This window comes from Schistocerca piceifrons, chromosome 4 (genome assembly GCF_021461385.2).
Source record: "Schistocerca piceifrons isolate TAMUIC-IGC-003096 chromosome 4, iqSchPice1.1, whole genome shotgun sequence".
Lineage (NCBI taxonomy): Eukaryota > Metazoa > Arthropoda > Insecta > Orthoptera > Acrididae > Schistocerca > Schistocerca piceifrons.
In genome coordinates, this window is record NC_060141.1 from 558,363,103 (window position 1) to 558,389,438 (window position 26,336).

General features: G+C 38.5%; 1 protein-coding gene across 2 annotated transcripts in view; it reads right to left on the bottom strand.

Moving 5' to 3' along the window:
- Positions 1-1,205: 1,205 nt before the first annotated feature.
- Positions 1,206-26,336, bottom strand: part of LOC124796275 — a 165,640-nt gene continuing 140,509 nt past the window's right edge. For both annotated transcript variants that reach the window (XM_047260391.1, XM_047260390.1), the window contains 2 exons: positions 13,176-13,322; positions 1,206-2,215 (listed from right to left, as the gene is read on the bottom strand). In XM_047260391.1, coding sequence (XP_047116347.1) covers positions 2,124-2,215; positions 13,176-13,322 — 239 coding nt within the window. In that variant the 3' untranslated portion in view covers positions 1,206-2,123. The remainder of the gene's footprint in view (positions 2,216-13,175; positions 13,323-26,336) is intronic.

Genomic DNA, 26,336 nt, shown 5'->3' on the forward strand with positions numbered 1-26,336 from the left:
CAAGGTACATTCTGGACATTGGATTTCACCTTCTGACAATGACTATGATACTTAAAAGCTTTGATTTAATTATTTTATGCCTCAGTTTACTTATTGCACATAGAAATTGAGTGATCCATAACAATAAATAGGATGACTTTTACTGGCACTGCATGTATACTGTAAATGTGTGTACACTTCTACATAATAATTTTTAATAGCATTTTCACTGTGCTTAATGCTCAATTTGTTACCTGGGATGGGCCATGACCACAACAAGAGTGAATACTGAGTGAAAAGCAACTGTAAAGTCTTGATTTTGTGAAATTTATTGTGAAAACACTGTTCACTCTCATCAGCAGAATCTCTTCCATAAATTATACATCAGATATTCTTTAAGAATGCTTCATTACTTAAATAATTTTCAAGACAGGAAAAAATATTACCAGCCACTACCCACTAGTTCCTGTTTGCTTATTCAGTCTCTCTTTTGCATAAAAACACTGTACATAGTAGTTAATTTTACTATACATTTGTATAACATTTTAGCACAGCAAAAAACAATAAACTGCTTCTTCATTTTTACATAATGTATTTGTTGCACACAAACACTGAATGGCACCAATTATTAATATCACAGAGTTGACTATGTTTTAATTTATAGAGAGCAAGACAAATAACCAGTATCATTGTATGGTCTGTATAGTAATTACATTTCAGTAAAAAAGTGTATAGATCTTCAACCCAAAGTTTAGTTATATGTTTATGGCTAAAATGACATCAGTCACAGACAAAAAAGTCAATGTGGCTCACAGTGATCTCTCAGGTTTTCTCGATATGATTGATTAATAGTGTACTTCTGAATGTTCTGTTAAGTTGTTGATTCCCATTTTGTGCACAATATTTTGACAACTGATCCAGCTGTCTTCCTTAGGTGCTGCGAGTACTGATCTCATACTTTTACTTGGTCCCACATTGGAAGATGCTGGGAGCAGGAGCTTGCAATCAGCACATAGCTCATAGGCTGTTGAGACAAGCCCCACTTTCTTCTCCCAGAGCAGCCGGCTTACAGCTTAGAAAAAAAAATGAACACGTAATGTATTAGTGCATTGCAGAAGTGCCACAAAAGTTGATGGTGAGTAACTAAAAATGGTTCAAATGGCTCTGAGCACTATGGGACTTAACTTCTGAGGTCATCAATCCCCTAGAATATAGACCTAGTTAAACCTAACTAACCTAAGGACATCACACACATCCATGCCTGAGGCAGGATTCGAACCTGCGACCGTAGCAGTCGCGCGGTTCCAGACTGCAGCGTCTAGAACCGCTCAGCCACTCCGGCCGGCGTGAGTCACTAGAAGGACCAAGAACAAGCTCTTTGCTCATTTCTGTAAATAATGTACGTAAGGTTGGCAATGAGTGTAAACATTCTGGAGTGGCATGAAGTCATACGACATGCGCCGATCACTGAGGGGCCAAATAAAAGTGTGTGACCAGTATTACTGTTATGTGTACTCGCAGCACCTGAAGATAATGGCTGGGTCTGTCATTGAAATACTATGCATAAAATGGAATCAACAACTCAGGAGAACACCCAGAAGCACACTATCAATGGCTGACAGTGTTTCACAGCCCACAGATATGTTTGAAACCAATAATGCTCTTTACTGGGCATGAACTTTGCTTTCACATAACCTGGAAAATGGTTACCCAGCAAGTTACTTATGGGCCTACAGTACAATGTGAAATCGAAACTGTATAGCAATTTTGCATGCTTCTTGACATAACTGGTTACAGTGAGTGGGGGCTCGCCTGCTTGCTCTTCAGTTTACAGATAGGCCATAATATGCCCCTTACCTGCAGAGCCATCAAGTCACACATGTAATTACACTGTATGGAAGCAAAGGAACTTATTGCTGCTGTCACTATAGGGGGAACTAGGATGACATATGTTTATTTTTACTCCCTCCACTCCTCTGATAACACTTCTATATTCAGCATTTTGGTACATATAGTCCTTAGTTTATTCATTTCTGAGGCCTTCAGTTTTGGCATTGAATTCATGTGGCATGTTTGTGAATAAAACTTTGGTAAAATGTAATCACAGTTAACCTATATCTTGAAACCTGAAGGATTTTCTGTTATCACTCAAGAAACTGCACACGAGATACATCACACTGGTGTAGGACACCAGCTGTATCAGCTGAAGGTATCAGCTGCCCTCCAAATGCTGCTGCTGTGAATCAAAATATTTCTCAATTAGTTTACAGAGACCATAGTGAAAAACAAGGAGACAGATTTGTTACATTGTGATTTGCTTTACAATGTAACTGTGACTATAACAAACAGCAAACAGTTCATTGCACCTTGTATGCTGAATTTTCTGTATCAATACAGGGTTTAAGAAAAGAATTGCCAGTTGATGTAACTTTTGAGAGGTATGGATTAATTATAATATTGACTAGATGTGGATATAAGCAACATATATGTAAGTACCTTTGGCAACTATCACATTTTATGGTTTAATGTAAGATAAAGATATAAATGCTGTAAACTACTACATTTTAGTTACTGTTACATGGTAACATTTAATGGTTGGAAATTAAAAGTAGTACACTTGTGTTGGATTGGTTCAGAATGTGGTGTTTCATAATACGTTTTGTGCCTAAATTATGCTTGAAATGTAATGTGGAATAATGGTACTGTATATTCCACAGAAATGATAATCACTGCCATCTGCATTGTATTCACAAGTTATCCTGATTGCTGAATGAACATTCCAATTATGTAATGACATTTTCCATTCCAACACAAACTTAATAATTTTTGAGAGGTTGGTTATTGATCATTCCAGAAGTTAATATGGGCTATATTCTATAGGGAGTCTTGAAGGAAAGGCCACTTTCTGGCAGGTAGTAAATTATCTTTTTGAAGCAAAAAGGTTTATAAACATATGCTATTAGAACATTTCCTGACATACAAGTTTGTAAATGTTCATACGTTTATATCACAGCAAAATAGTTTTATTTTGTTATATACTTTTATGTATTAGTTACGACCTGTTTCAAAGTTAGAGCAGTCCATCACAAATTACAAATCAATTCTTATATGCAGTAATACATGGAGGCTTAATTATCTGCACCTCAGTTACATGGATTTGCATTTACCCAGATTGTCAACCACAAGCAAATATCTTTGTAGTCTAATCTCTGTGTGCACAGATATGTCACGCTGGTACTAACTGTCCACACTACGTGTGACCTCTGCTTCGGGCGTTTCATTATTGTTTGTGGTAGACAGTGACCATTCCATTATTGTTTGCGTGACACAGTTGACAATGGCTACACTGCTGTGCCATGTTGTGCATCTGAATTTTAAAAATGTCAAAGCACAAAGGAGTGCTGCTATCACTTAAAGGTAAAATAAACATTATTGATTCATTTGAAAAAGTTAACCAGTAAGTATGGTGTAGGTACTCCTACAATAACCAATATTAAGAAGAATACTGATTCAGCTTTGAAGTTAACTGGCAAACTTGATAGTGAAGATAGGAGTAAACATAAAAAAGTGTCGAAGAAACCAAAAAAAATGTACCTTTGTATTGTTTGTTTCACACACACACACACACACACACACACACACACACACACACACACACAAACTAAGCAAACGATATCTGATCTTTTGCTCTCTGAAAAGGCATTACAGTTAACTATAAAAATAGGTGGCGATGAATTGTTTGTGGCAAGTAACAGATTTAAATCTCATCATAGAATTTGTAAATTGGAAATACAACGAGGAAAAAATTTCAGCTCATGTAGATGCAGCAGATTAGAACTGGATGAAAATGACTGTGGCATGGACTTTGTTTGCAACACAAATGAAACCAGATTAAATTGGAAATCCTGGCGAGAGAACTCAACTCCAGGATACAAAGCTAGTAAAGAGCGAGTAACAATATTAGTTTGTGCAGACGCTACTGGGACCCATAAAATACCTTTGCTCGTTGGAAAATCCAAAAACTCCAGATGCTTCAAAAAATACCAGGGTTCCCTTAATATATAAAAGCCAGATATTGCATGGATGAACACCAAATATTCACTGACTGGTGTGACTACACTTTTATCCCTGCAGGAAAAATATTTGAAAACAAAACTGGTAAACAAGGGAAAAAGTCATAACCAATCCATCCTATGGCTGAATTGTTAGAGAGAGGAAATGGAATGTTCACAGTAAAATTTTTGTGTCCTAATATGATATCTTCACTACAGTCAGTGGATTAAAGTGTTACTGAAACATTATAATGATTTTATAGAATACAACTTTTACATAGATTGTTAGCTGAGATAAAGATAACATAGAAGTCATTTTGTCATTTTTCAAGCAATGAAATTAAAAGAATATTGTTACATGGTTCTAGATGCATGAGATTTGATTGAGAAGCTTGGAACAGAATACTAAAATGGGAGTATGAAAATTCAGTAACCAATACAGATGATTATGTTTTGAAGGATAAAAATGAGCTAATGACAAACATACAAATATGCCAGGAATGTGGTGATGATGATGATACGAAAGAGTGGATCACTTCTGACAGTAGTGATTAAGATTTTTCAAATCATATTGGGTGAAAAAATTGTTTTACTGAAATCACATTACAGCCAAACAAACAGCAGGAAACGCAAGAAGTTGAAACAGAAGAAAACATAAGTGCTGGAAATGATGCAGGACCATCTCATGCAGAAGTGTTTCAAGCCCTGGAAACAGCTTTCAAATGGTGCAAACAACCAACATAGTGTGACACCATGAGTTCATGACAGATAAAACAAATTCATACTGTAACAGCAATGAAGAGAGAAAGCTTTTTATGTCAGGTGACAATGAAACTACAGTGACTGTCCTATGTGACTTTTGTTAGGTATTTCATTAAGGTTGCAGAATTTTAGTAACTTTAAGAACATATGAAAATGTGTCTCTAATCTCTTAATAAACACTGATTTTTATTTGATTTTAATAAGTTTAATTTATTTTGTTGTTTACAATTAACACTTATCTTTGTATTAACCCTATAAAGTTAACCATATGACGACATACCTGGAAGATAACCATAAGCGGGTGACATATGTTATCTTTCTAGAGTTAATAATACAAAAATCACTTTCCTTCATACATTCAGCTACCTAGATTTTTTATCATCCAAATCATTTATGACAACACTTAGTATCGTTAATTGATTCTCCACAGTACATGTTTTAGAGCATCACAACATAGCTTTGTATTGTTCATTATACAACATAGCAGTTTTTCTTGTGCATTCACCTTTCTTCTGTAAACTCCATCAACCTGCCTAATAAAGGTCTGATTGTATTAGATCAGGAGTAGGGCCTGGATGTCAAATAATGGCAATACTGCAACTGTTCCACAGCCCAGGGAAAATGCAGTTCACGTATTGCCTCACACATAAGATAATGGGTGGTGGAGTCTCCATCTTGGTAGAAGAACTTCAGAGTTGTCAACCAACAACACATCCACTAATTATTCAATGGACGTAGTTTCTATAAACGCAAGTAATTGTATCTTGTACACATACAATCATATCTTACTACTGAAAATAGCAATATACATGAAATGTGTTCTCAGTTGGTAAGTAAAACTGTTAAAACAAGAATTTCCCCTATTTGGTGAAACAGGTGACAAGTTCAAAGGAAACAGGACTTTTTATCAATGAGACGGGAGGGGAGGGGAGGGGGGGGGGGGGGGAGTTAGCTGGCCTGCACAAGAGAAGGCCTTGAAAACACGCACTAGATGTGACATAAAGGCACCAACAGCTGTGTGATAAAGGGATATCATGAAGAATTCAGTAATATTCAGGAACTGAACACTATTGGTCCTTGTAAGCAAAGAAGTTAACGTCAATATATGCTATTTTACAATGGAACCTTGAGGTTTACCCATTTAATGTACTTAATGTACACACTATCAAACTTGATTTTACTTCAAATAATCCCACTATTATACAATTTCTAGTAGTTTGTTGACATAGAAGCATATTTGAATGGCTCATTATGTGTTGGGATTACAACATAGACATACATTGCAATGCTATTTGTCCATGGTAATTGCAACTACAGTTCCATTGCAGCTGAAAAATGGTACTACAGGCACTGTGTATCCTAAATTCACAATTACTAATGGAAGAGCATTTGACAATGCACTTTTGGAGACAGGCACATGATAAGAGTCAATAATGGGAAATTCACAGTAAAGCGAAGGAGGAAGAAAGAATTACTTATGTGGTCATCACTACCCTACTACTGGTGAGCAATGATTTGTTGTATGTCCCAACATTGCACAAATGTTTTTATGTTGATCTCTGCATTATGAAAGACTGTAACCATTTCATCTTCAGTGTACACAAAATCTGCACAAAAGGAACAGCATCTGGCATTACCAAATTCACCACTGGTTTCAAGGAATTTTTTATATTAATAGTGTTACTTTTTGATGATGCTTATTCATCCGTAGTTTTAGTATCCTTGCCAGCAGACATCATGATGGAGGCAGATGAACTTGCATGGGCAGTGCAAAGAATCGTGTGAAAATCTGCCTTGGAGGGCACACGTGACACATATTATGGGCACACCTCCTGACAGAGGTGTTTACCTGTGAGTGGCAGTACGCCAGGAGGGACAGGGCTTATGCTGAAGTCAACTATGAGGACTTTGTTTTGCGCTTCATGCCGCCTGTGGTTGTTAAGTGCTTAGTCAACAGCCACCTGTATCAGCATGTGCTGAGTTTATCCCTGTGCACATCTCTTGAGGTTTTGGACTTTCTGTTTCCTGTAGATTGACTCTCAAGGCAAGTTTTCATTACATCTTAAGGGGTTCTGTTCCCAAGTTATTATCAAGTCACCATCGACCCATGAAGTACCCATACTAATGTACAGTGCAACAGTGCTGTCTCAACTGTGCAAATACTAAAATAGCCAAACCAGAAAGACCGCAAATATCCAACTGTGATCTTTCAAAAAACAAAGAGAGTTGTAGTGTTTCTTTGCATCTATAACATCAACATATCATCTTCTTCAATTAGTTAGAAAATACACTGAGTGGGCAAAAAGCAAAAGGAGCCTTTGGAACGTGTGAAACCTGTAACACCTGTGTATGTATGTAGTAAAATCATCCTCGTTTGATTAATAAGATATCCTTACACTGTATAACACTGATGGTTTAAAAAGAGGTAAGCAGTAATTTCCAGTAGTTTGTATTCATACAATTAATTTTCATAAACTGTTTGAAATGTAACATGTTTCTTTTTATATACAATGGTAAGTAATATCATCTCCCAGACACTTTGCTTTCCTCCGAGGAAACCTATGCAGTGACAGTGGAAATGTAAAGGAACTTTCAAATTGATACCTAAAATAGGTTGTTTTTGAAGACTGGTTTGATTCACACATTAACATCTGAGGCAAAAGTGAAGAGCTGAATTCTTGTGAAGAGAACAGGAAAATCATGAAAATCTGTTTGGCAGTACCTTTATACAAAGATGTAAAGAAGATAATTTTTGAGTCAGTCATAATAGTATATATATCTACTGTTGTTTTATTCACTGAAATGCTTTTTCTGTGAATAACAGACATTTTTGTAGATACATATCATGATTCAAGTGAATTCACATTTTGTCATCTCCTGTTACATGTAACATGTGTTAATCAATAGAAATACACAACTCATTAGTACTTCACTTATTTATATAAACGATTAAGTATTGTAAACAGATAATAACCTTATTTAAAATGTGTTAGGTTTTCTTCAAAAATTTGTGGAGATGAGGCACATGTCTGAAATGCTCGTAACCACATTGATAACATGAAAATTATCTTTTGGCACAATATTTCCATTGCTGGAAGTCTTTTTTCCCTTCTTCTTCAGAATTAAATGCAGCCAGAACACTTAAATGTATCAATTCTCAGGGCACATTATTATTATTATTATTATTATTATTATTATTACTGTTACTACTACTACTACTACTACTACTACTACTACTACTATTATTATTATTATTATTATTATTAATACTACTACTAGTGGAGTTGAGAAAATATAATAACAACAACAATAATAATAATAATAATAATAATAATAATAATAATAATAACATTAGAAGTATATGATAACGTAATGTTATGGTCCAGCTGAGGTGACTGACTGTCTCAGATGAAGCAGGTAAGGTGAAAATTGAAGAGGCAGTGGGACAATAAGGATGGCTCTGTCTCTAATGTAATAGAGTGTGTCAGCAACAGGACACAAGGGACAGATCTTGCATATGTGTTTTTCACATGAATATTATTAATGTGGAAATAAATTGGGAGCAAGAGCATGGTTCAGGATATGATGCATGCTGAGAAGGTGGCAGAATATCACTTTGGGAGCAGTGGGACTGTTTGGATTAGATTAGATTTAAATTCAATTTTCTTCCATAGACCCAAAAATGAGATGATTCTCAGTGGTATGGAACAAGTCAGAAGGTATAAGACATAAAACATTTGAATATAATGCTCATTACCCTGATTATTTGTCAGGGGATTGTCGAAACAGGTGAATACATTACAGTATACTGGAACTGCTAATATTTACAGAATGCACACACTGTCAGAATGAAAACACTTTTAATAAATTTATCATACACAAAATACCTAATTTGACTGTCAAAACTGAAATCTAACGGATATTTTTACTTAAGCTGGTCTAATAGTCCCTGTTAAGATATACATCTATAGAGTAGAAGGAGTTGCCCACAAAAAGGTCTTTCAAACTCTCATCAGGTTACCTCCCATTAGGAAAGTGGGTGCACTCAGTGACTGTTATGTGATTTATAAATTACAGAGCACAGTAATCAGTTGTCCTTTTCTTTTTGCTGGTTTTATGACACAAATACAGATTTCGAATAGTGCCTAGCCATTATCAATGCATTATTTTCTAATCTTGATGCATGATAGTTCCCTGTTGTTTGGGTGTCAGTCACATTACTTTGAATACTACAGTACTATTCAAAGAACTGTGACTGACACCCAAACAATAGGGAACTAACATGTGTCAAGATTAGAAAATAGTGCATTGATAATGGTTGGGCACTAGCCGAAATCTGGATTTCCGTAATAAAACCAGCCAAAAAAGGATGACTGATTGCTGCACTCTATAATTTATAAATCTTTGAAAGTCTGTTTAAACCGTGCTTTAGCTGAAACCAAGTTTTTAATGGTTGCTGGCAAATTAAGGGAAATGTGTGTTCCTGAATTAGCTCTTTATGTAGATTGTTCTTATTCCTTGTATTGATACTATGTATTTAGCTATTGGTTGGAAATAGAGATATATTACTTGCAACAAATTTCATTACGGAATAAATGTACTGAGAAGCAGTGGTTAGAATACGAAGTTCCTTGAGCAGGTTTCTACATGTCATTCTTGAATTTACACCACAAATGAGTCATATTACATGCCACTCTAAAAACTTTCGCTCGGTTTGATGAGTTACCACGGAATATGATCCCGCATGACATAATAGAATGAAAGTTAGCAAAGTATGCAAGTCTTTTCATATTTATATCTCTTAAATTTGACATCATTCTCACTGCAAATACAGACTTGTTTAGGCACTTCACAAATTCTGTGATATGCCCTTTCCAACTGAATTTATTAACAAGTTGTAATCCCAATAATTTAACACTGTCAACCTTTTCATTCTGAATGTCTCCATATGTTATACATATGCTGGAAGAAAATCTCTTACAGGTTCTGAACTGCATATAGTGGGTGTTTTCGATGTTTAATGACAGTGAATTAGCTTTAAACCATTTATCAGTGTCAGTGGAAATTTGACTAGCAGTCTTTTCTAAATCTGTACTTGAATTGCTACTTATTGCAATGTTTGTATCATCTGCAAACAAAACAAACTTAGGATATGGCAATGTAACAGACAAGAGATCATTAATGTATACAAGAAAAAGCAATGGACACAGGATGGAACCTTGAGGAACACCACATGTTGGAGAGGATATTGCTGATTGCAGCTCACAATGAGAGATAGCTCAAGCCTCTGGAGGATATGGTCCAGTTAGTCCACTGCAGGGTATTATTGCACAATGTTGGCCCAGTTTAGTTGGAGGGAATACGGTATTGGAGACTTTTTTTAGACTGTGTTGGTGGGTATTGGCCATTTGTGAAGGGCTTAAAACATATTGGAGATGGATTACTCACTACTGTAGATGTGCTGTCCGCAGATAGCAAAACTACATGGTCCAGTCACATTAATGTGACCACCACTTATATTTGAAGTCAACATGCAATAACCACTCACAGAAAGGAGGTGGCAGCAACAGCAGTGGATGGTATATGAAGTGTGTTGAGGGTCTTAGAACACAGTGCAGTCATTGTCAGAGTGTGGAAATGGAACAATTTATTTCACGTTCAAAAGAGCATGATCAGCGGCTTTTGGCCCTAGGGTGGAACCATTTCTGAAACAACGAAGTGTTTGCTTGCTGCCGTGGTTAAAGTACAAGATGCGTGGCAAAATGGCACTATACAAAACATGCTGAAGAAATTGTTGTGGACCAAAAGCCATAGATGATGGGAATGAACAGCAGCAGTGGAGATGTGTACAGATGAACAGACATGTAACTGATCACCCAGATGAACTCAGGGGCTACCAATAATGTCTGTTCAATGACCATTCAGTGAAGGTTGTTGTGTATGGACTACCACGGCAGCAGCCTGGTTCATGCACCCATGCTGACTGCTGTTCATCACCAATGAAGGCTGGAATTTGCACACCAATACTGCAACTGGATGTCCACTGAGTGGGGACAGATGGCCTTTTCAGATGACTCACATTTTATGCTCCATCAGAAAGATGGATATTAGCATATACAGTGCGAAACATTGAAAGCAAACAACCAGGGCGCATTCCCTGGGTGATCTCATTATTCTGAAAGGTGCAATGGATCAATACAAGTAAGTATATATCCTTGGGGACCATGTTCATCCCTGCATGCAGTTTTGTTTTCCTCCGCACAATGGCATCTACCAACAGGACAATGCAATGTGTCACACAGCTCGCAATGTATGAAGAGCAACAGGCTGAGTTTACCATACTACTCTGGTCACCAAACTCCATGGATTTAAACCCAATCGAGAATCTTTGGGGCCACCTCGACCAGGCTGTTCACACCATGGATCCTAAACGGAGAAACGTAATGCAGCTGGCCACGGCACTGGAATCAGCATGGATCCACAACCATCTTGGTATCTTCCAGACCCTTACTGATTCTCTTCCTGCACATCTTGCAGTGATCCGCACTGCAAAAGGTGATTATTTGGGCTTTTGACACGTAATCGCATTAATGTGACTGGACAATGTATAAAGGGGCCCTTTTGTGCAGAAGATGTGACTTCAGTCAAAATGAATATACTGCTCGTATCGAGTGATCTTAATAGGATTTATGTTTCCATGCAGCCGTTAGAAAGGTAGAGGTTGTTGTCTGTGAAGGTGGTTCTGTGAGCTGATAACAGAATATGAAAATGTACAAGTGTGAAGGTTCTGAAGAGATGAAGACAGAATTCTTGGCTCTGGTCCAGATTATGGAAATATCATTAATGAAACAGAATCCAGCTTGGGGGTTTAGGAATTTGGTTGGTTACAATGGATTCAATAGTTTATCTTATGAAAACACCATGTGAGATTCTGTGAAAGTGTTGTGGACCTATTTGTGTATTATGTTCAAAGGAAAAAGGATTGATGGCAACATAACTAGTATTGCACATAAAGAATGAAATGCCAGCTATGGAACTGGAAGTAACTGGAACATGTATTCAATGGCAGCAAGGCAGGAGTGTGGAGGATGTTATTGTGGGAAAGTGCAGCAACAGTCAAGAAAAAGTAGGTAAACAATGGTGGAAGTGGTTGATATCCCTAAAATGAGAAGGTGGGCTTGGTAAAATCAATGGGAGCTGGTGGTGACTAGAGCAAAAACACAATTATTAAATCCTATTTTTTTGAAAAATAAATGTCACAGCTTGCACCTAAAAACAATTCCATTGTAGGTTTCTCATGTTCCTTCCATTGTCATGATCATTCACTTCCATACCTCGGGCTGTTTTCAAATCCAGACAGTTCCTTCTCCTCCTCAGAAGATGCATCACTCTTGTATAGTATACAGAGCATTAAAAGCAGTTTTCTTGATTTCATTAGTTTTTTTAAATTTTTATAAGCTCACTTTTCCCTGCTATTTCCTCTTCACATCACTTTTGTTTATTATTTTCTGTCCAGAATAAACACACCTCTGAATTTCTGCTGCATATCTTCTCTGTTTTCTTTATGTACGGCCAAGAAAAATAACTTTTATCCCCCCTCCCCAGCCCTCAAGCACATGAGGTGAGACATTGTCAAGGAGACAGTGGGACTGTATCTGAAGGAGCAATGTTTGCATATTGCCACTATAATTGAAGATTATGTAGTACATTTGTGTGGAATAACAAAAATGCTTCTTAATCAGGTTACAGCAAATTCTCTCTTCCATCCTTGCCTACTGAACTAGTGTTGCTTCGCTAATAGTCTTGTTATCATAGCTTCTCTAATAGTCTTGATATCACAGCTGTTTTATATCCATTACAACTTCTGACCATATGTGCTCACATCACAAATCCATAATGATAAGGGAGGAAGGAAGAAATGAGGATTAGGATTTTATGTCCCATTGATTATGAGGTCATTAGAGATAGATCTCAAGCTCTGAATGGGAAAGACAATTCACTGGGCCCTTCCAAGGGTTCCATCCCAATATTTGCCTTAAGCAATTTAGGGGAATCACTAAAAACCTGAAGCTAGATGGCTGATTGAAAATTTTAACTACTGTCCCAAATACTAGTAGAGTGGCTTACCACTGCACCACCTCGCTTGGTATCTTAGAACAAACCATAATGTTTTGCTCTTGCATTTTTTTGCAAACAAATATAACAACTTTTAATGTCTGAAAGAATAAGAGTCCAAAAGTTAAACCTTCCTGACTTCCACGTATAATTAAAATAAATGCAATAATGAACTTAATGTGTTCTTGATGATAGCAAAATTGTAGTTTCAAGCATTTTGCCATGACACGAAGTTTATAGAGATTGATTATTAACAAAGGACCATACCTGGAGCTGGATCAGGATGCAACATAGTAGTGTCAGATAACACAACAACACTGCTCATTGTAGGAAGACTGACTCCAATATTTGTGAGAGTCTCCAACTCTCCACTGACATTTAAAATTTGTACTGATGCTGTCTCTCCTGTTAACACTGAAAACAGATATTACCATTATTAATGCCATAATCTAAAGTATGCACTTTGTGTAAGTATCTAATTTATACTTTTGGCAGCCTGGATTTGGAGGAGCACAAGTAATGAACTGTCACACATAGTCTTGGGAGTAAAACATAATATTGTTTTAAGTGTAACAACAGTACGCTGGACATCTGTCTTTTTGACTTAAATATTTTAGGGCACACTAAAGAATCCATTTTGAAAGTATTTTATAATCAATGTCACATCTATTTGGAGGGTTAGGAAGCTAGCTAGCAATGTGAAGTTTTACAGAGGTTGACCAGAGATTTATAGCACTCATGAAGACAATGTATTGAGAAAATGTAAAGAAACTGAGTACTGTTCATCATCTGAATATTGATTCTGGGGCACATATTCCTAACGTAGAATGTGGTAACGTAAAGTCTTGGTGGAATGTAAATAATTTTAGGAATAGCAAAATTCGTGCTTCTTCCAGGCAATACTGTGTGATAATGAATGCCATTGGAGAGAAACCAATAGAAGAGATTATTAATGATGTTTTACAGAGATTATTAAGTGGTTCTAACTTAATTTTGAGAAAACACCCTTACTTAGTTCTGTACAACAAAAAGGGTCATACCAACAACTGATATAGCACACAAACAAAAGTCAGCAAACAGGGTAGAATGATCCAAAATTTTGGCGTGCATACTGACGAAAACTTGAACTTGAACTGAAAGACGCGTATTGTTGGGCTGCTTAAAACTTAAGTTCAGCTACTTTTGCTTTTTGTATAATTACTGGTCTTGGAAACAAAAACATCAGCTTCCTGGCATATTTTGCATATTTCCACTCAGTAATGTCACATGGGATAATTTCCTTGGGTAACTAATGACTTAGAAAGAAAGTAATGATTGCAGAAAAGCAATCAGTAAGATCAATATGTGGTGTTTACCCAAGGTTGCCATGTAGTCTCATTTTTAAGGCATTAGGCATTTTATCTACACCTTCACAATGCACATATTCACTAATGAAATTCTCACAAATAATCCATCACAATTTAGGAACAACAGATGTCCATGCCGACAACACTAGAGGAAAAATTTTCTTTATTACTCACTATTAAAGCTCTCAATAGCTCAGAAAGGAATTCAATATGTAGCAACAAAAATGTTTGATTGTTTGCCTGATAACATAAAACGCCTGACAAGTAGCAAAGCAAGTTTTACACTTAACCTGGAGTTATTTCTTCTAGAAAAATCCGTCTGTTCAAGGACTATTTTTTTTTAACTGGTAGCCTGTAAATACAAACTTAGTTTTTAGGAGTAGCTGCATCACTTGGAGAAAAATGTTCATTAATATTAACACTAATCAGGGATACATTTTCTGTAAGCTGACTCATTTCACATTATTTCAATAAAAGAATCGTTCAAATGCTCTATGGAACCTAACAAACTAATCGATCTTCAGACTTTAGACTACAACAAACAGCAATGCATAGGCATTCCCTATTAGAGACAATCGTCACAAAGGTTTTCAATAGTTGTACAAGGCATAGTCTATATCAATTCAGGCAGGCCATGAAAAAATCTTACCTTCATAGTCTCGAATGTTATTGAATTTAGCATATGTTAAAATGAAGGACTAAGTAAGGAACACATATTTTTTTGTTTTCTCCAAAAAAATTTCTGCTCAGAGATACAGCCCTCCAAAGATGACACTGCGCATACCAATTTGAAGATGCAAATTTTGGAAAAAATTTTTAAATGCAGTTTGGATATTTTGTTGTTGTTGTCTGTCTTTTTTTTTTTTAAGATAACTGCTTTATGATTACAAAAAAAATCCTCCATTTGGACTTATCTGTCAAAGTTCTTTTACTATAGTGTTCTGATATTATTATTATTATTTTTTTTTTTTTCAAAAATGGCAATCCATAAAATTTTGATTTTTTTCTGTTGATTAGTACCATATAGTTTCCCTGAAAAGGAGAGTTTCCACTCCTAGATTGAACAGGTTTTATAAACAATTGAAATTTTTGCCGTACATAAAACCTGTCTTATTAACACATTATCGCATAACAGGCTCATAAAAATCAAAACCTACCCCTATTTAAAATAATTTTAGTTTTGAAAGATGAGTAAGAGAATCATTTTTCAAGCATTTTAAATGGTTCCAAAATGTATGTGAAAGGTCCAAAGACTTAAAGGTTTCAATTTATACAAGTTCTGTACACTCTGTTTTGTACTGAAATTAGCCAGTCAATGAGCTAAAAATGTGTTCCACTGTTTCAGTATCTTCCTTTAATATAGAGTGATGCCTTCCTGTTAAACCAATAGGAATTGGAGCACTTACAGTCTTCAAAACATTCAGGAAATGAGCATGATGGTGTTGTTGCTGTCCTTCAGCTGGAAACCGATATCCAGCACTGGTCCATGTGGTAGCTTCATAAAGTTCACTACAATTCTGTATAACTGGCATCTATAATCTCAGCAATCCACCAGTCACAGTCATACACACATGCCACAAATACACCCCCCCCCCCCCCCCCTTCTCAGGTTGTGAATCGGAATATTATCCTGCTGTTTTTGAGGTGTTGACTGAAAAAATGAAATTTCTTCTTCCTTGCTCTTTAAAGTGCATGCAATATGAGTTCACCAATCACTTTGAGTCGAAAAATAAGTCTTCTGAATTCCTTTCACAGGAGTAGTTTGTTTGGACCGTCTTCTTTTTTCTGTTCATGGAATTCTTCGATTTCCTCTTTGGACAAAAGAATGAGGGGCTGTGGATAAGTAAGATTTCATGACTCTCTCCTCAGCATTCTGAATCACAGCTGTATTTGGTCAGGAAAGATTATGTTTTGTAGCATGATGCTCCAGCAGGCCTCCTACACCATCACAAGGCCCCTTCCCGTGACCAGTAGCACTGCATACTAAATCAGTTGGCACAATGCAACTTACTCGATTCAAACAGCTGGTAACGATTTTTAAAATGACTAGCAGCACCATCAGAAATAATGATGATCTTCTCTGCCTCTGTTTGCAGTTGAAGAAATTTGCACATTGCTAGCAAAGCACATGCTGAGTCATGTCCTGTGTCATCACTTATAACTGCAACATTTGTGATCTTGTTAAAAAATATGTCACTCCTGTAAAAATTGAAACCTGGTCATTACTCCAAAGATGTACTTCTTGTGGGAGAATTACAGACCAGTTCCCGGCAAAATCACAGTGAAGCACTAAACATAGTTCTACAGCCTGTACACACCCTTTCACTTCTGCACTGTGTTGTTGTTGCAATTTCTTCAGATGCTGGTGTGTTACTGCTTTCACTGACCATTTGCCAAGTTCAGCAATGAAACTGTCAAAGGCAACAGTTTTCTTAATTAGTTTATTTTCCTCCCATGATGCATATGTAATTTCTGCAGAGTTATCAGCTACAACTTCCAGGCGAAGTGTCTGTAAAGACAGTCGTCCCTTTCCAGGGTAGTCACCACATTCTTGAAACAAACAAGTATCTCGCTTTATGTCACAGACTACTAATGACTTCACGCACCCAACCAAGGTGTCATATGTCACGTGCTCCCCAAGGTGTCATATGTCACGTGCTCCAGTAAGTTCTTCAAAGTTACCAAATAAAGTTCAAAATTCGCGCAGTACACACATGAACAGACATTTCTAGGTGGGTGTGGAACTACCTACTTAAGTCATACTGCATAAAATTTTGATCTTCCAATATGTGAAGTTGTAAAGTTGCTCTTATAAATTGCAAAAGTTTCTTTAATATCCGAGACAATGTACCTCTTCACTTTCACAACTTTTTGACCTTAAACTGTTACAGTTATCGTGTCTTTTTTGTTGGCACTCTGACGAGAACAGTCTCATTTGTTTTCCAGATGAAATGACTGCACTATTTGAACTTGAGCTGCTTCTACAATATGACCGTAATAGGGATTTGGTATTCCAAAGACTCCTTTTACAGACATCACATTTCTTGATTTGTTTACCACGTACTTTGATACTGATGGAATGTGGTTCAAATTTTTTTTTTAATGTCTCTGGAATAATAGTTAAAACTTGCACTTTTTCACTGTAGGATGCACAATATTCAACAGCTGAATTGATATTTGTGAAAAATTCCTGGCAAGAGTGCTTTGGTTCATTTTCTTCTGAAGATGGAATTTCTCCTTTTAAGAGTGTGGTCAGTTTTGCTGTAGTGTATTTATCCACAGCTTTAGTAATTTCTCTGCGTTTTCTTGATGCATAGAGCTTATGACTCGACTTCATTGACCACAGTTTCTTAACAGGACTTGACTGATTCAGGGTATTTAATTCTTTTTCTGTTGATGCAAAATCTGCATCACCTGCACGATATGAGACTTCGCCTTGTTCAGATACTATCATTGTTGTTATTCTGTCAAAACATTTAGAACACAAAAAGTCGTCACTGGAAACATATTCACTTTGAAACAGTTTTCAAATGAGAACACTTATTCCCAACCTGAACAAAGTCTGTTTTTTTGTCTTATATACCACTCTTTTATGGATATCCAAATGGTCAGCACACTCCACTCTCCTAAGTCCCCAATCAGAAGAGATTTAAAACAGTCCTTTACACAAAACACACTGTAACTGTGTCAACTGGCAAATTCCTCACGAAAATGCAGAACTCACTGGATGGTGTCAGATTTCTTAGAAGCCTCTTCAGTATCCAAATTAGCACTTAACAACTACAATACAGAAACCTGCAATGAACAACCTTGACAAAGAAACTGACAAGAACTACAACAAAGTGTAAGAAATATCTGCAACAATGAAAGTGAAAAGAAATAACTGCAACAAAGACAGTGGCAAGAAATAACTGCAGCAAAGACAATAGAAATAAACATTGTAACACAGAAATTGGTAAGAAACAACTTTAGTGAAGACATACATTACCCTTGAAAGTTAACAAAAAAAATGTTTTTTTTTTTTTTTTTTTTTTTTTTTTAATAAAACCGGTCTAACTTAAAAGTGGAAGCTCTCCTTTACAGGGAATATAGTACTAAATGGTACTAATCAACAGAAAAAAATCTAACTTTCTGTAAATTATAAAATAAATTCAAAAGGCGACAGTAAAAGAACTTTGACAGATATGTCCAAACGGAGGATACCATTGTAATCATAAAGCAATTATTTTTCAAATAAAAACTCTCGCAAAATATCTGGAACTGTTCAGAGATACAGCACTTTAAATTTTTTTTCAAAATTAGCATCTTCAAAATGATGTCTGCATTGTCATCTTTGGAGGCCTGTATCTCAGGTCCAGAATTTTTTGTGGAAAAAACAAAAAAAATATGTTTTTCTACTTACACCTGAATTTAACTTACGATCGTTGATGCAGCGCATGGTCTACAGGGCCTGTGATTGCTGAGAAGAGACAGAGAAATTCAATAACATCTGAGACTATGAAGAAGGTAACCCCCCCACCCCCCACCCCCCCCCCCCCCCCCCCCCGTCTGAAGTGATATGGATTATGCCGCAAGTAATTGGTCACTTGCCTCCCTCTTTATAATTCGCTGTTGCCACAGGGTTGAAGTAAGTGGCATCCCTGTGGAATAAGTCTTCCCAGTGCATCCCACTCATGCTCAGTAAATGTGTAGACTTCTCTATTTACACAATGTCATCACTTCCAAATGTCTTATCACTATGATCAGTCCTGAGGATATGGGCATGGGCTTCCTTGGATATTAAGCTGTAACCCATTACAGCATGGAAGATCTTTTCACTATCACAATACAATACCATTCCCTTGTTTATGAACTTGTAGCACGTCCGTTCTAGGTGGTCCATTTCCTGTTGTGGAGAAGTCCATACTGCCTCTTTGATCATCACTGCAGAGACAGTTTTTATTCATAGATTATCACATGTACTGTCACACTTAGAAAATGAACACACGTGTACGAAACTAGTTATCCTCAAGAAATAGAAAAGATACTTTTCAGTTCAACTTACGATGCAACTACAACCATTTACTTCAACTATTCCCTTGTTTCTGACAGAAATAATTCCCTTGCGTCTGATAGTAACACGAAAGTGTATAGTGGTGTTCTAGCATTTATTATGAAACTCATTTACATCATAATTCTGTGGGTACCAATTTCCTTTCACGTTCAGTTTTAGAAACCACCATTTAAGTGGAAAAGTGAACTGCCACTACATAAGAATATGGGGAAGACAGCAGTCACATACCACAGTTAACCATCACAGAGACTCTCCAAAATTCTATGTGCTATATGCCATAGCCCAAGAAAAGATTTGTCACCTGTTCTTTTTTGCAGAAAAGACGATTACAAGAAACATGTTACTGGATATATTGCACTCTGGATTTTTTCACAATTGTGAGAACAAGCCGAAAAAATTAATTTTTCAATAGGATGGAGCACCACCACACAGGCACCAGCACGTAAGAGCATTTGTTAGCAATAAGCTGCCTCACCAATGGATCAGATGCAAGGAGTGTTCCACTCTCTCTTGGCAATGCTGATCTTAAGGTCTTCTGAACTCATGGTATGTAATTCCTATGTGCCTCCCTTTACAACAACTCTGGGTGAAATGCAATACTGCATACCAAAAAACAATGAATGTAGCAACTCCAGAAATGCTTCCAAAAGTATAGGACGAGTTTAACTATCATCTGGATGGTGGGCATACTGAACATTTGTGAAAGGTAAATGAAAACTTTGATACTAAATGTAACTGTAAAAAGTACCCCACAGTTGCATGCACATGCTTGTAAAAGATTTACCCTTGTAAAATCTGACAGTTCTTTTGAATATCAAAACTTTTTACACCTATGCATAAGTTACTAAATGTAACTGTAAAAAGTACCACACAGCTGCATGCACATGCTTGTAAAAGATTTACCCTTGTAAAATCTGACAGTCCTTTTGAATATCAAAACTTTTTACACCTATGCATAAGTTAAAGTTCACTACAAGTTTCTATCTTACTTCATGAAGAAGATACAGTGTATAAAATAAGATGAATATCTCTGACACCTTATGTATGTGAAAGGAGACATTTATTCTGATTGAAAAATAAATATGCTCCAAAGATGATGAGAAAAGTCCAATAATCCACCATGTTTTAGCCATTACTGCACATTGATTTAGTGCAGAGACTTGTCTCAATATGAAGTTAAATATGTAATGGCAGAAAGAATTCATATGAAACCCATTTTTGCAGGACAGAATCTCTGCACTTCTTCAAATAAGTCATACATGAACAAGTCTAGTAGCAAAGAAATATTTAAGGGAACAACCAGGAAAAAAAGGTCAGTAAACACTGATAAAGTAACTTCTATACTTCCTAAAAGTATCATTTGAATAAAAGTGACAAGTTATGGCGATTTATTTCAGCTGTGTAGTGGAGGTGAACAAGCTTAACCTCCCTTTCTATGTCAATAAATATTTCCAACTCTCATAAAATCTTCATCAACCAACCCTTAAGATCAAATAAATTCATCTTACAAATCATGTGAATGTAATATTTTATAAATAATTTTAATTCTTTTTTATAAATCGAGTTATCTTCCTTGTATAGTTTTCATTTTCTTACATAAATAAATTTCATTATGTGACAATTAAAGCTTAAAATTCAAATAAGATGGAGTAACAACAATATGAAAATGACAGATTGCTACAACACACAAAATAGGTTTCATGTTCACTTCGCTTCCTTGTTTGCAGTTCACAATGGAGTTACGTACACTGAAGAGAAGATTCCAGCAAGCTCCCATTTAACATAAATCAGGAAATTATAAATTCAAAAGCAAATTAAAAGTGTGCCTCATTACCCACTCCTTTTACAAATTATGTGTATACGTAATGTGTACGCATAATGGGGCCCCTTAGGGATATGGCAGCAAGAGAGGGGAAGAAAACCAATGTGCGCTCCATGTGCATACCAGGGGGAGTCATTCCAGATATGGAAAGGGTCCTTCCGGATGCCATGAAGAGTACAGGGTGCACCCATCTGCAGGTTGTCGCTCATGTTGGCACCAATGATGTGTGTCGCTATGGATTGGAGGAAATCCTTTCTGGCTTCCGGTGGCTATCTGGTTTGGTGAAGACTGCCAGTCTCGCTAGCGGGATGAAGGCAGAGCTCACCATCTGCAGCATCGTCGACAGGACTGACTGCAGATCTTTGGTACAGAGCCGAGTGTAGGGTCTGAATCAGAGGCTGAGTCGGTTCTGTGACCGCGTGGGCTGCAGATTCCTCGACTTGTGCCATAGGGTGGTGGGGTTTCGGGTTCCGCTGGATATGTCAGGAGTCCACTACACACAGCAGGCGGCTACACGGGTAGCAGGGGTTGTGTGGCGTGGACTGGGCGGTTTTTTAGGTTAGATGGCCTTGGGCAAGTAAAGAAAGGGCAACAGCCTCAAAGGGTGCAGGGCAAAGTCAGGACATGCGGGGACCAAGCAGCAGTCGGTATTGTAATTGTAAACTGTCGAAGCTGCACTGGTAAAGTACCGGAACTTCAAGCGCCGATAGAAAGCACTAAAGCTGAAATCGTTATAGGTATGGAAAGCTGGCTGAATCCAGAGATAATTTCTGCCGAAATTTTTACAAAGGCACAGATGGTGTTTAGAAAGGATAGATTACATGCAACTGGTGGTGGCGTGTTTGTTGCTGTTAGTAGTAGTTTATCCTGTAGTGAAGTAGAAGTGGATAGTTCCTGTGAATTATTATGGGTGGAGGTTACACTCAGCAACCGAGCTAGGTTAATAATTGGCTCCTTTTACCGACCTCCCGACTCAGCAGCATTAGTGGCAGAACAACTGAGAGAAAATCTGGGATACATTTCACATAAATTTTCTCAGCATATTATAGTCTTTAGTGGAGATTTCAATTTACCAGATATAGACTGGGACACTCAGATGTTTACGACGGGTGGTAGGGACAGAGCATCGAGTGACATTATACTGAGTGCACTATCTGAAAATTACCTCGAGCAATTAAACAGAGAACCGACTCGTGGAGATAACATCTTGGACCTACTGATAACAAACAGACCTGTACTTTTCGATTCTGTAAGTGCAGAACAGGGAATCAGTGATCATAAGGCCGTTGCAGCATCCCTAAATATGGAAGTAAACAGGAATATAAAAAAAGGGAGGAAGGTTTATCTGTTTAGCAAGAGTAATAGAAGGCAGATTTCAGACTACCAAACAGATCAAAACGAAAATTTCTGTTCCGACACTGACAATGTTGAGTGTTTATGAAAAAAGTTCAAGGCAATTGTAAAATGCATGTTAGACAGGTACGTGCCGAATAAAACTGCGAGGGACGGGAAAAACCCACCGTGGTTCAACAACAAAGTTAGGAAACTACTGTGAAAGCAAAGAGAGCTTCACTGCAAGTTTAAATGCAGCCAAAACCTCTCAGACAAACAGAAGCTAAACGATGTCAAAGTCACCATAAGGAGGGCTATGCGTGAAGTGTTCAGTGAATCTGAAAGTAAAATTCTATGTACCGACTTGACAGAAAATACTAAGAAGTTCTGGTCTTACATTAAATCAGTAAGTGGCTCAAAACAGCATATCCAGACACTCTGGGATGATGATGGCATTGAAACAGAGGATGACACACGTAAAGCTGAAATACTAAACACCTTTTTCCAAAGCTGTTTCACAGAGGAAGACCGCACTGCAGTTCCTTCTCTAAATCCTCGCACATATGAAAAAATGGCTGACATCAAAATAAGTGTACAAAGAATAGAAAAGCAACTGAAATCACTCAACAGAGGAAAGTCCACTGGACCTGACGGGATACCAAATCGATTCTACACAGAGTACGCGAAAGAACTTGCCCCCCTTGTAACAGCCGTGTACCGCAAGTCTCTAGAGGAATGGAAGGTTCCAAATGACTGGAAAAGAGCACAGGTAGTCCCAGTCTTCAAGAAGGGTCGTTGAGCAGATGTGCAAAACTATAGACCTATATCTCTGATATCGATCTGTTGTAGAATTTTAGAACATGTTTTTTGCTCGCGTATCATGTCATTTCTGGAAACCCAGAATCTACTCTGTAGGAATCAACATGGATTCTGGAAACAGCGATCGTGTGAGACCCAACTCACTTTATTTGTTCATGAGACCCAGAAAACATTAGATACAGGCTCCCAGGTAGATGTCATTTTCCTTGACTTCTGGACGGCTTTTGATACAGTTCCGCACTGTCGCCTGATAAACAAAGTAAGAGCCTACAGAATAACAGACCAGCTGTGTGGTTGGATTGAAGAGTTTTTAGCAAACAGAACACAGCATGTTATTCTCAATGGAGAGACATCTACAGACGTTAAAGTAACCTCTGGTGTGCCACAGGGGAGTTTATGGGATCAGTGCTTTTCACAATATATATAAATGACCTAGTAGATAGTGTTGGAAGTTCCATGCAGCTTTTCGTGGATAATGCTGTAGTATACAGAGAAGTTTCAGCATTAGAAAATTGCAGTGAAATGAAGGAAGATCTGTAGCGGATAGGCACTTGGTGCATGGAGTGGCAACTGACCCTTAACATAGACAAATGTAATGTATTGCGAATACATAGAAAGAAGGAACCTTTATTGTATGATTATACGATAGCGGAACAAACACTGGTAGCAGTTACCTCTGTAAAATATCTGGGAGTATGCGTGCGGAACGATTTGAAGTGGAATGATCATATAAAATTAATTGTTGGTAAGGCGGGTGTCAGGTTGAGATTCATTGGGAGAGTCCTTAGAAAATGTAGTCCATCAACAAAGGAGGTGGCTTACAAAACACTCGTTCGACCCGTACTTGAGTATTGCTCATCAGTGTGAGATCCATACCAGGTCGGGTTGACAGAGGAGAGAGAGAAGATCCAAAGAAGAGCGGCACATTTCGTGACAGGGTTATTTGGTAAGCGTGACAGTGTTACGGAGATGTTTAGCAAACTCAAGTGGCAGACTCTGCAAGAGAGGCGCTCTGCATCGCGGTGTAGCTTGCTGTCCACGTTTCGAGAGGGTGCGTTTCTGGATGAGGTATCGAATATATTGCTTCCCCCTACTTATACCTCCTGAGGAGGTCACAAATGTAAAATTAGAGAGATTTGAGTGTGCACGGAGGCTTTCTGGCAGCCGTTCTTCCCGTGAACCATATGCGACTGGAACAGGAAAGGGAGGTAATGACAGTGGCACGTAAAGTGCCCCCTGCCACACACCGTTGGGTGGCTTGCAGAGTATAAATGTAGATGTAGATATCTCGAGTCAGGGATTGAAAAGTTCTGTTAGCTACATGACAAGTAGCAGTTAGGCAAAATTAAACAATGGAAAGAGCAGGATGGAATAACAACAATATGAAAAGGCTAGTTAGCTATTCATCACATAGGCAAATGTTGGAAACCAGACCAACAGTGTTATGGTACATAGAAAGGAAACAATTTGAATGGTTATGGCCATATGAGACATGTGAATGGTAATAGAATCCTTCTGTAAGTGTGGGCATGGTGATTTTCAGAAAATCTCTCTCTTCCCAGATCAATTTTCCAATCTTTGCATTAAAATGTTTCACAGACACCTCATCCAGGGCAGACGTTAGTGTCTGAAGTCACTGAGTCACAGAAAAGTCCTTGTACAGAAGCAGAAAAAACACCCCCCCCCCCCTCCCACAAGTGCACACACAACACACACACACACACACACACACACACACACACACACACACACACAGATATATATATATATATACACTCCTGGAAATGGAAAAAAGAACACATTGACACCGGTGTGTCAGACCCACCATACTTGCTCCGGACACTGCGAGAGGGCTGTACAAGCAATGATCACACGCACGGCACAGCGGACACACCAGGAACCGCGGTGTTGGCCGTCGAATGGTGCTAGCTTCGCAGCATTTGTGCACCGCCGCCGTCAGTGTCAGCCAGTTTGCCGTGGCATACGGAGCTCCATCGCAGTCTTTAACACTGGTAGCATGCCGCGACAGCGTGGACGTGAACCGTATGTGCAGTTGACGGACTTTGAGCGAGGGCGTATAGTGGGCACGCGGGAGGCCGGGTGGACGTACCGCCTAATTGCTCAACACGTGGGGCGTGAGGTCTCCACAGTACATCGATGTTGTCGCCAGTGGTTGGCGGAAGGTGCACGTGCCCGTCGACCTGGGACCGGACCACAGCGACGCACGGATGCACGCCAAGACCGTAGGATCCTACGCAGTGCCGTAGGGGACCGCACCGCCACTTCCCAGCAAATTAGGGACACTGTTGCTCCTGGGGTATCGGCGAGGACCATTCGCAACCGTCTCCATGAAGCTGGGCTACGGTCCCGCACACCGTTAGGCCGTCTTCCGCTCACGCCCCAACATCGTGCAGCCCGCCTCCAGTGGTGTCGCGACAGGCGTGAATGGAGGGACGAATGGAGACGTGTCGTCTTCAGCGATGAGAGTCGCTTCTGCCTTGGTGCCAATGATGGTCGTATGCGTGTTTGGTGCCGTGCAGGTGAGCGCCACAATCAGGACTGCATACGACCGAGGCACACAGGGCCAACACCCGGCATCATGGTGTGGGGAGCGATCTCCTACACTGGCCGTACACCACTGGTGATCGTCGAGGGGACACTGAATAGTGCACGGTACATCCAAACCGTCATCGAACCCATCGTTCTACCATTCCTAGACCGGCAAGGGAACTTGCTGTTCCAACAGGACAATGCACGTCCGCATGTATCCCGTGCCACCCAACGTGCTCTAGAAGGTGTAAGTCAACTACCCTGGCCAGCAAGATCTCCGGATCTGTCCCCCATTGAGCATGTTTGGGACTGGATGAAGCGTCGTCTCATGCGGTCTGCACGTCCAGCACGAACGCTGGTCCAACTGAGGTGCCAGGTGGAAATGGCACGGCAAGCCGTTCCACAGGACTACATCCAGCATCTCTACGATCGTCTCCATGGGAGAATAGCAGCCTGCATTGCTGCGAAAGGTGGATATACACTGTACTAGTGCCGACATTGTGCAT